General features: G+C 38.2%; 1 protein-coding gene across 3 annotated transcripts in view; it reads left to right on the top strand.

Moving 5' to 3' along the window:
- The window catches only part of LOC113091628 (guanine nucleotide-binding protein G(o) subunit alpha-like), an 86,796-nt gene that overhangs the window by 58,396 nt on the left and 16,195 nt on the right, over positions 1 to 12,205 (top strand). For all 3 annotated transcript variants that reach the window (XM_026257208.1, XM_026257206.1, XM_026257207.1), the window contains exon 4: positions 5,767 to 5,927. In XM_026257208.1, coding sequence (XP_026112993.1) covers positions 5,767 to 5,927 — 161 coding nt within the window. The remainder of the gene's footprint in view (positions 1 to 5,766; positions 5,928 to 12,205) is intronic.

The raw sequence follows: 12,205 nt of genomic DNA, 5'->3' as shown, positions 1-12,205 counted from the left end.
CATTTGACCTTTTTGTTCTGTTTTCAACTTATTTATATTCATGCATTTGGCAGACTCGCTTAAGCAAAGCGAGATAATTATCCCATGGAATCGAACACATAACCTGGGGCTTGCTAGTGCCATACTGTACAATACTTGAAGGTCAAAAGGATGCTTTGGAAAACTAAAGGCTGGTTCAACAACAAACCAACTTTCTTAAATATGTTAACATGATTAAATATATCAAGTTTTATATACAAACTCTTTTAATGGATTCTGTAGGAATTTAACCCATAACCTTGGGTTCACTAGAGCTATGCTGTGCACTACTAGAGGCCATAAGGATACTTTCGTAACAAAGGCTAGTTCACATAGACCCAAAGACCAAATTCTTTAAATATATTAACATGATTATAAACATCAAGTTTTTATACAAATTAATTTTTATGGATTCCCTTCAGGTGCGTGATTTCACATAGAGCAGCTGTTACTACACAGAGCCGTTGTTAATAGAGAAGATGCGCAAATCACGTAAATTTTCAGCGTTTATTGGCGCATCTTCTCAGTTTACAACGGCTCTGTGTAGCGCATTAACGATTGGCCGATCTTGATCGGAGCACCCCTAGCTATAGATCCAGCGCCCGGGAGCAACTGGGGGTTCAGTGCCTTGTTCAAAGTCACTTCAGCTATGTGTATTGAGGGTGGAAGAGAGTGCTGTTTTTTTAAAATGACCTCTCAGTCTCCTTACTTAAGAAGTCCACCACATGCCTGTGGTTGTAACCTTGAAAAGATGATTTGTAGTTTAAATCCATGTCTAGGGCGATGTGTCATTGCCTTTGATAAAGTACTTGAGCAGGGTCTATATATCTTCAGCAAGGTGGAGCATCTCTTTTCCTCTGTGCTAGTTTGAAGAGAAAAGTTGCCATCGTCAGTGATAGATTATTAGGCCACAGCCCTTTGGGCTCATGAGGTTACACTCCTGTTCATTGCAAGATTAGAAGCCGACTGATTCAAGATGACAAGATTGATTATGCCATATTACACTTGACCTTCACTTCACATTATATGAGAAAGGCCTGTATTAGGGCTTTGCAGACCATACTGTATAGATTTATCACAAATCCTTGTGAATATATTAACAATATATCATCAATTCATTTTTGTTCATGCATTACTATAATTTCGTACAGTTTAAATTCTGCTAAAGCAAATACACAAATTCACTTGAGGACATACAGTATTGAGCATCTCTCAGCTGTGATCCTGTTAGGATGTCTTATAATTAATCATGTTGTGAGATGTAACATATCATTAGGTAATTGCCGATACCTAGCCAGACTGTAGACACTAAACTACTGTGCTAGACTGTATTATTGCATATTGCATTAACAATACCAGACACAGACAACCGTGTTGCGTCAACCAGTGTCGACCTTAACAATCAACAAGAGTGATACAAAGACCTAATAATACACTGAGGAATCCAGTATTTACTGTCAAATGACAGTTCTGTTGTATATGTGTTATGATGAGTTCACAGTGCCTCCTTACGTCACTCTTACGATAGCTGTGCTCATAAACAGGTGCAGTGTAATGCCGTCTGCAAGGATACTGTCTGTCACGCTGGACTACTGACTGATCTGCGATTCAAATCTACAGCGTGTTGAGTTCTCTCCTCGCGCTGTTTGCTCTAATAAATGAATGCTGATGAAGATTGGTCCATTCTCTTTAGTCTGTGCAAAGGCCATAATGAATAGCTATTATGTGTCTCTATGAGCCTGATCTAAATTCAATAGGCAATCACTCAGGAATCACATGCTCCTTCAGTGCCACATGCCAAAAAACTAAACAAAAAACCTTAAGCACAGGTAGAAAGATCAAATGAAGAATGAGAGGCGTGACCAGCGTTGTGACATTAGAGACAGACCCACCTGCAAGAAATGCACAGAGAGAAAGGAAAACAGGTGTGTCTGCTGAATCTGTCAGTTTTATTCTTGCTGCTTTTTTAATCAAATTAAAATGCATGGCAAAAATGTCCCCATTGCAAACCTCCAGCTCCAGCATTTGCCACTATAAAGGCTCAAAGAGCCAGTGGACCAGTTTGATGTCCCATAATTCCCTGTTAAAAAAAATAAAAAACCTGATAGAATCATCTATTAGGATTAAATACAGTATGATGTGTGTGTGTGTGTTAGTTATAAGGACTCCAGAAGGTTCAGTCATGCTGAGTTCAGAGGACTTGCTCTCAAAGGTCACACTCGCTAGGGGAGAAGGAAAGGGAGGCTTCCTCAGCCAATCATAAGGCCTCCTGCTGCTGATGCTGCCCCTGCTGCATCACCATAGAGATGGCAGCAATATCTGTCCCTATTGACAAATCATACGGACGATGCATACATTTTTCTCAGTGGAGAGGAATATATCTTCCCAGTAGAAAAACTTCACAAAATAGCATTTGCATTAATTATGGATTAATTAGCGACATCCATGCTTTGCCCCCCCCCCCCCTCTTTTTAGTTCCCAGGCCCCCACATTTCACTCCTTTTAGTCTGTGAGCACTTTACTCTCTCTCACAGCAGATAATGGAGAGGGAGCAAGACCGGCCTTCTTGAACTGACCCCCATCTTCTCTTCCACTCTCTATTTAACATTGGTCTTTTGTTTTCACTCCAATCATCCAGTCTATTTCTCACGCTCTCCTCTTTTGGCTCGTGTAGTTGAATCAAGCATTTTAAATGTGTTTGTTAAAGGGAGTGATATCATAGGAGGAGGACAGAGGAAGTAACAGGGAGGGAAGAGTGAAACAGGAAGTCAGGATGTTGTGTGTATATATTGTCTATATATATTTGTGTGTGTGTGTGTGTTTGTGTGTGTGTGTGTATGTATGTATGTATGTATGTATGTATGTATGTATGTATATATATATATATATATATATATATATATATATATATATATTAGGGGTGTAACGATACGCGTATTCGTATTGAACCGTTCGGTACGACGCTTTCGGTTCGGTACGCGGTACGCATTATGCATACCGAACGGTTCGTTGGACTAATTAATTATATTTGAAAAAAAAAAAAGAGAAATATAATGATATGCGTTCAACAAGGTAGCCCAATAACCCAAACGACGTAACAGGCAACGCCCCTGACACTCCCGAAGAAGAAAAAAACACCAACTTATGTTTATGTTATGTTATGACTCAGCAGGCGCTCGCTCACTCAGTACGCGCTGAAGGCTCGTTGCAAAATGGCCAATGCGTTTAACAGACTAGAAAAAGAAGATGACTCTCAAACATATTGTTTGAGATGCATGATTCCATCTATGAGCTGCTCGATCAGAGTGACATGAGAGCCCCTCCTTAGAACATTATTTGTAAATCCATGTTATGGTAAGTGTGCACGTGAAGTCTTTGCACACTTTCTGAAATCCACACTGTGGTAAGTTTGCACACTACACTAGTGCTCTGCATTCTTTCTAAAATCCTATATAGTGAGGGCTTCGCGCGGTTGCTTCATTGCTTTAAAAAAAAAAAACACCAGCGTGAATACTTGAAACATGTCAACTCATTTACGCCGACATCACCTTATTGTGTCAGTATCTGGGAAAAGACGAAAAAAAGGAGAAACATGCACGCAACAAACTATGCCTGCAGCATTTAGACACCAGTATTATAGCTTACAGGGAATCCAAAGTGCACCCAAACACCAGACCTGTTGGTTATTTTAGGATCTTATATTTCTGGTCTGTTAAATGCATTAGACATTTTGCAATGAGCCTTCAGCGCGTGCTGAGTGAGCGAGCGCCTTAGGGTCCGTTCACATATCGCTCCTAAAAACGCGTGGAAAACGCTAAGCACGTCTTTCTCCTCCTTTCCAAAGCGCTCGGGCAGAAGCGCTCATGAGGCGTCTGTCTTTGCTAAGCAACAATGACGTGCTCTCTCCATAGCCCCTTTCACACTGCCATTCCGGCAAATACAGGGGTAAAGTGTTCCTGCAATTGTTCCCTGGTCGCTAGATTTGGCACATTCACACTGCCAGTGATGACCCGGTATATGTGCGTGCTTTCACACACAACCCTTGAAGATCCCGTAACGACACGTGACATCAGCGCGTGACGTGTAATGTACGAGTCGACAACGCTTGGCACGTTATACTTTAACTGAAGCAAGCAAACGATCTCTGAGTCAGCGCGGAAAGTGAGGAACTAACTGATCTCTGCTTCATTACAGTTTGCACATATGTTTTCGTCGCGAATGTTGATCTTCCTTCAAAACAGCCGGTAAAAGAGTCGCGCGATAACGCGCGTCATCACTTCGATACCGAATTAGATCTGGCTTTTGTTCACACAGCGCTCGTTCCGGATCGATTACCGCAATGTTACTAGGTCCCCGACCCGGATTCGATTCGGTAATCAATTCCGGGACGTGGTTGCTTTCACACAGAAGGCGACCAGGCAATGTTACGGGAATATTGCGGGTCCGACGTGCAGTGTGAAAGGGGCTCATGAGACGCGGAAATTTCAGCGAAGGATAAATGGATTTGCAGCTCTAAAAATCGCTTGCAGTAGCTCTGCTACTAAATTTATTTCAAAATTGCAATCCATATACAACTATAATCAGCTGTTCCTTCATCTTGGCTGAGTTTTCAACGTTGTTATGGGAAAGGATGAAGCTGATTGGTTAGTTCTTGTCACATGACCCGCGGTGCGCTTGCGGCATTCTGAAAAGTTGAGATGTTTTTGCATTTTGCTGTATCTAAAACGAACCGAACCGTGACATCAGTGTATCGTATCGAACCGAACCGTGAATTTTGTGAACCGTTACACCCCTAATATATATATATATATATATATATATATATATATATATATATATATATATATAGTGGCCTTGCACAAGTTTGTAGAACTCAAAGTTGTTATACCATAGATAACAGACCAAAGCGTTGATTTATTTATTTTTATAGCAAGAGCCAGCTTATAGAGAGGGCTTTATAAAAGATTTAGTGCCAGCAGTACAATGTGTCCTTGCATCTTTCAGTCATCCTTACAAAGCAGTAATTTTCTTTAAACATTAACCAGGATGTCTTTTTCTTAATCTGTTTTTTCTTCTTCTTTTTTATTGATTGTCTGTAAAATTAGCTTAAACATCTTAAAAACAAGATCCCTTTTTTAAGGAGCAAAAGCTTTTATGAATGTTTTAAGTATATACCTACATTTTGTGAGCAAACAAGCATGTTTACAGGAAAACAAGTCAAAATATTTGTCATAATTTTCATTCAAGAAGCCAAGCAGTTAATTTTTGTCTCCTATGTTTCTGCTAAAATTATTTGGAAAGAATATAAAAGCACAGATGAGTCAACATGAACAGTAAAGCCACAATCACACTGTCTGTGAAGAAACTGCTGCAGGTCAGGAGTCTCAGTGTTGCCAGTTGCTAGCAGGCGTTCCCACAATGCATCACTGCTTATTTGCATAAAGTTGAGTCAAACGGATGCTGTTACACATGTCACTGGAAATTGCAAAATTAATGTCTTCTAGTTGTTTTGTTGAATTGTCATCGTCAACAACCCTGAAGAGGAAAGAGCTAAAAAAAAAAAATGCCCAGACGATTTGGTCTTTGAGAAAATGATATGAAATGTTTGAGTTTATATTTAAGTGTCATCCTTTGAATTGCAATTTATTGCAACATTTGTACAATTAGGAGCACAGTTTGTGACTTGTTTGGTTTTCAAGTGTCCTCATCACACTGAGGATGTTCTGTATGTGTGTTTGCTTTTAACAGGCTGATGCTAAGATGGTCTGCGATGTTGTGAGCCGTATGGAGGATACCGAGCCCTACTCTCCAGAGCTGTTGTCCGCCATGATCCGCCTGTGGTCTGACTCAGGCATCCAGGAGTGCTTCAGCCGTGCCCGCGAGTATCAGCTCAATGACTCCGCCCAATAGTGAGTACCATTAGTGCTTTACGCTTCATTAAGAGCATTCTGCCTAAATATAGCAATCTTTTATGATATCATTGACTATCACACTGCAGTCCAGTTCAATTAAAAGAACTATCCACGGGGCATATATTTTATGTACTGTAAATTGAACGTGTCTACAGCATAATATGTATAATCTTTATTTCCATGCTTGTTTGAACTGGTTGCTTTTAGAGTATTACTTGAGCTCAGCAAAATGTCACTCTGAAGTGAATTTACAGATGCAATTACAGTATGCGCTGATGAAAGGTCTCGAGTTGCTATACGATGTGTGCATGTGTGCGAGAGTTCCATTAGCATTATATTTCTGATGTTGTGGTTTACTGTAATGGTTTGGGAAGCCTGTCCTTGTGGGAAGTGGGGTTTAGATAAAGACAAATTACTTGTTCACATATTGACAACATACATTGACAACATTGTTAGGAGGAGTTTTTTTCTTCTTCATTATTTGCATATAAACATTACAATGTTTTCCAAAAAATGTTCTGCCTTTTTTCAGTGATCAGTAAGACAAACAGTTGCCAGTGGTGTGTCATCAAGTTATAAAAACAGAAATATCAAATGGTACAAGGACAACATATTTAATCTTAGGGTTTATGTTTTTGTTAAAGATTGCGGAAAATATTCAACACTGTATGGCTGACCGTTATTTACTGTTTTGTAGTCTTTTTTTATATTAGCACATTCAGTTGTTGTATTTTTTTTTTTTTTTTTACATGTTCAGTAACCTTGCTAATATTTAAAATGCCGCAATTCTTCTGGAAGAATTTAATATCAACAGAGTGCTGTGAATTTACAACATACTCTACATATTTACATGAAAAAGGCCTTTTCCATTCATAACCTTCATTAGATCAAACAGTCTACTTACTGTCTTTATTCAGATAACCATTAGTCATAATATAACCCATTAAATCACATTGTTTACTAATTCATTATATTTTCTCCTTAAATGTAATTTATTTTAGAATAATTACAGTATTGTTCAAAATAATAGCAGTACAATGTGACTAACCAGAATAATCAAGGTTTTTCGTATATTTTTTTATTGCTACGTGGCAAACAAGTTACCAGTAGGTTCAGTAGATTCTCAGAAAACAAATGAGACCCAGCATTCATGATATGCACGCTCTTAAGGCTGTGCAATTGGGCAATTAGTTGAATTAGTTGAAAGGGGTGTGTTCAAAAAAATAGCAGTGTGGCATTCAATCACTGAGGTCATCAATTTTGTGAAGAAACAGGTGTGAATCAGGTGGCCCCTATTTAAGGATGAAGCCAACACTTGTTGAACATGCATTTGAAAGCTGAGGAAAATGGGTCGTTCAAGACATTGTTCAGAAGAACAGCGTACTTTGATTAAAAAGTTGATTAGAGAGGGGAAAACCTATAAAGAGGTGCAAAAAATGATAGGCTGTTCAGCTAAAATGATCTCCAATGCCTTAAAATGGAGAGCAAAACCAGAGAGACGTGGAAGAAAACGGAAGACAACCATCAAAATGGATAGAAGAATAACCAGAATGGCAAAGGCTCAGCCAATGATCACCTCCAGGATGATCAAAGACAGTCTGGAGTTACCTGTAAGTACTGTGACAGTTAGAAGACGTCTGTGTGAAGCTAATCTATTTTCAAGAATCCCCCACAAAGTCCCTCTGTTAAAAAAAAGGCATGTGCAGAAGAGGTTACAATTTGCCAAAGAACACATCAACTGGCCTAAAGAGAAATGGAGGAACATTTTGTGGACTGATGAGAGTAAAATTGTTCTTTTTGGGTCCAAGGGCCACAGGCAGTTTGTGAGACGACCCCCAAACTCTGAATTCAAGCCACAGTACACAGTGAAGACAGTGAAGCATGGAGGTGCAAGCATCATGATATGGGCATGTTTCTCCTACTATGGTGTTGGGCCTATTTATCGCATACCAGGGATCATGGATCAGTTTGCATATGTTAAAATACTTGAAGAGGTCATGTTGCCCTATGCTGAAGAGGACATGCCCTTGAAATGGTTGTTTCAACAAGACAATGACCCAAAACACATTAGTAAACGGGCAAAGTCTTGGTTCCAAACCAACAAAATTAATGTTATGGAGTGGCCAGCCCAATCTCCAGACCTTAATCCAATTGAGAACTTGTGGGGTGATATCAAAAATGCTGTTTCTGAAGCAAAACCAAGAAATGTGAATGAATTGTGGAATGTTGTTAAACAATCATGGAGTGGAATAACAGCTGAGAGGTGCCACAAGTTGGTTGACTCCATGCCACACAGATGTCAAGCAGTTTTAAAAAACTGTGGTCATACAACTAAATATTAGTTTAGTGATTCACAGGATTGCTAAATCCCAGAAAAAAAAAATGTTTGTACAAAATAGTTTTGAGTTTGTACAGTCAAAGGTAGACACTGCTATTTTTTTGAACACACCCCTTTCAACTAATTGCCCAATTGCACAGCCTTAAGAGCGTGCATATCATGAATGCTGGGTCTCATTTGTTTTCTGACAATCTACTGAACCTACTGGTAACTTGTTTGCCACGTAGCAATAAAAAATATACTAAAAACCTTGATTATTCTGGTTAGTCACATTGTACTGCTATTATTTTGAACAATACTGTATATTTTAGATTTTTTATACCTTTTTATATTTTAATATTATTGTTTTATTATTTTATTATTATTCTATGATGTAGTTTAATATTGGTCATTGTTTTTTTTATGTCACAGTATATAGTATATAGTAAATTCTCTTTAGAGTCTTTGTTTTATTTTGTTTTATTCTTTTATTACATTTTAACTCACATTGCAAACTGCAAAATCATGCTTCAAATATTTCTATGTAGTTTTGCTCTAGATTCAGCTGTGCACCTTTGTTTATGTTTCTTACTGTAGGTTTTATTTGTGTGTGTTTACACTTAAGACATGGCCAGCTTGACAGGTACAGCGTGTAGGTTTAAGCCAGTGTTTTATGCCAGTCACTGACTAAAGAAAATAGTTTGAAATCATTTCCTTTGGTTGTTTATCCATACCAGCGGTTTACAGTGTACAGTATACTGGCTTCCACGTGTCTTTAGGCTGTAGGCTTGTCTTTCTTCTCCCTATTGAACGGCAACTTAAATATCAGGAGACATTTCAGGACATTTAGACTGAGGCGCAGTGGTCTTTCCCACAGAGAGATGCTGAAACAGGATTAGTCTGGCCCTCAGTCATTTGCTCTCTGGAAAACGTCCATCATTATCTGAACTTCTTCCACTATTCCTGTCCTTCCTCTCTCCGGCTCTCACACTCACCACTCTTTACTGTGTAACTCTGATACTGCCCACTTTATGGTGCCATAGAGGAGTTGATCCACTCTTGTCCAGCCTTTTAAAAGCTCCTCCTCTTTCACACTGCAATCATTCCTCACCTCTCCAGCCATGTTCCTCCAATCCTCTTAGCTTTGTTGCTGATCAGTTTTCTTTCTTTTTTTTTCTTCCTCTTTTCAATTGTTTGTCTGCTAATTTAGGTTCTTCAGTTTTTTTTGTTTTTTTTTATGAATAGTATTAACGAGAAGCATGTTCCACTTAAGGTTATAAGAAACAGGTCAGAATTCTGATGCCTTCTGAATAGGGCTGCACAATTATGACAAAAATCATAATTGTCGATTATTCTATTGAAATAGTACTTGCGATTATTAATTGAAGTTATCACAATATATATATATATATATATATATGTATATGTGTATATATATGTGTATATGTATATATATATATAAACAAACAAGCTGAAAATTCTCTAACTGAAGAACTTTTGGTGCTTTTCTATATTATCTATATTAAATTATAAAAAGCAAAAATATTTATGGTATTATAATGTTATACTAAAACTACAATTAAAATAATGAGAAAAACCCTTAATATAACATTTAGAAAAAAACACATCTTAAGCATGCAGAATAACATATTAAGTGGACTTTAAACGATTAATATTAGTTTTTGAACAATTACGTAATTGGGGAATACATAATTGTAATCGCGATTAGAAATTCAATTAATTGTGCAGTCCTACTTCTGATGCCCAAAACTGAAACTTGCTATCTAGACTGCTTTCAGTTCTGCACCTTCTTTCTTGACGTTTCCAGAGCAAAAATAGGGAAACTCTATGTTCTCATTGAAGTCTCAGACAGTATGATGACATTCTGTGATGAAAGTTTAATCTTTCAGATGAACCTTCAGTGGCTTTGCCTTCAGAAGATGTAGGTTATTGTTAACTTATTCTCACTTTTTTAATAATGTTATCTTTCTAATTTTTCTGTAGCAATTGAATTGACTTGTATACTCGCATATATTTGTCATTGTCAAGAAAGTTTCTCAACAATGAGTTGCTGATAGTTTATTTTCCCCATTATAGATATATATGGCAACCAAATCTTATCTGTATTTAAAGTCTAATAGTTTTACTATTAAACTATACCAGAGTTTATTAGAAAGTTAAAGTACCTAAAGGGATAATTCACCCCGAAAAATTCTGTCATCATTTACTGTTCTTCTATGTTGTAGACAAAGGATAAGATTTTGAAGAATGTCTGTGTGTTTGGTTGTGCGTGTTTTGTGTTCCACAGAGGACAGAAAACCATATAGATTTGAAAGGACTCATACTTTAAATTTTTTGGGTGAACTATCCCTTAAAGCAACAGTATGCTAATTCCAGAGGTCAAGTCTCCCTTATTTCATTGACTTTCCATATTAATTATAACACTGTACTATAATCTCCTTAATAATCTGTGAACAGGCTCATTGTAGCATTCTTGCAGCACCCAGAATTTCAGTTCTTTTTGTTACCACAATAAATAACACAATGTCTCCAATGCCCTGTAATTCTTTTTTCTTCACATCTTTCTGTCTCTCTCTCCATGATGGGGAGCAGCAGACAGCAGGCAGGCCGCTGAGAGGTGTTGCCAGGCAGAGCACTCAAGCAGCAGCAGCAGGAAACAGAGGGAGGGTGGAGGGAGAAAGAAAGAAAGAAAGATGGCGTATGAGAGAGAGAGAGAGAGCAGGGGGGAGGGCAGAGCTGGCAAGCAGCCTGAGTGGTAGAGAGATATGAGTTTTCCATACTAAAAGGAGAGAGAGAAATGAAGAAACCCTACAGCATAACCCCGCCCGCTCGTCCATTAGGACTAAAACGACAGAGTGAAGTCCACGTAGCGTGTTGCCGTGTTTATAAAAGATTTACAATAGTACATACTGCTACTTCTCAGAACACCATCAGGGCATCGAGTTCATAGGAGATAAAAAAAGAAAAGAAAAACCTTAGCACAGCTGCAAATATCAAAATGCGCTTGCGCACATGGAGACTTGTACATAAAAGCACACGATTCTTCCTTAATGTGTATATTCTCGACACCTACGGCCAACTAAACATGCATAGATTTAAAAGGCATTATGATATTATTTTGTGACACACACACACACAAATATAAATGTGTGTGTAAATACCTTTTTGGAATAATAGGGTTTTTTAAATAAAAAGTCTCTTATGCCCACCAAAGCTGCATTTATTTGAGAAAACATACTGAAAAAAACAAAACAAAAAAGCACCCGTAATATTGTAAAATCCTATTATAGTTAAAAATGTAATAGTTTTGTATTTTCAGATATTTTAAAATGTAATTTATTCCTGATATATCAAATGTAATTTTTCAGGAGCCATTAGCTCGGTCTTTAATGTCACCGAAACGTTTGGTGCTCCAGAATTATGAATTATTATTTGAGCTGCTCACATATTAATAATGGTTCTTATTATCAGTTTTTAAAACTTTGGCAGCTTAATATGCTGTGAAAGTGATGTGACATGTGGCAAAGGATGGGTGACCCACACTCCGAATTAGTGCTTTGTATTTAACCCATCCAAAGTGCACAGCCACAGTAGTGAACAAACAAACACTGTGAACTCACACACACCGTGAACACACACATGGAGCAGTGGGCAGCCATTATTTTCTGCGGCACCCGGGGAGCAGTTGGGGGTTCAATGCCTTGCTCAAGGGAACCTCATTCGTGGTATTGAAGGTGGGAGAGTGCACTGTGCATTCACTCGAGCCTCGAACCCAGTTGCTTTCTAAAAAAGGCTTATGGAAATCCTCAGTTAACATACAGTAGCTGCACTAAATCTGCTATTTGTTAATAGACAAACTATGCTGAGAGGAACGCGTGAACAGCTAACAGATACAGGTCACGAAGAAAGGTGCCCCAGAGAGAGAGAGGGTGAGGTA

This window comes from Carassius auratus, unplaced genomic scaffold (assembly GCF_003368295.1).
Source record: "Carassius auratus strain Wakin unplaced genomic scaffold, ASM336829v1 scaf_tig00214259, whole genome shotgun sequence".
Lineage (NCBI taxonomy): Eukaryota > Metazoa > Chordata > Actinopteri > Cypriniformes > Cyprinidae > Carassius > Carassius auratus.
The sequence above is the reverse complement of the archived record's forward strand: the minus strand, read 5'-3'. Positions and strand labels throughout refer to the sequence as shown.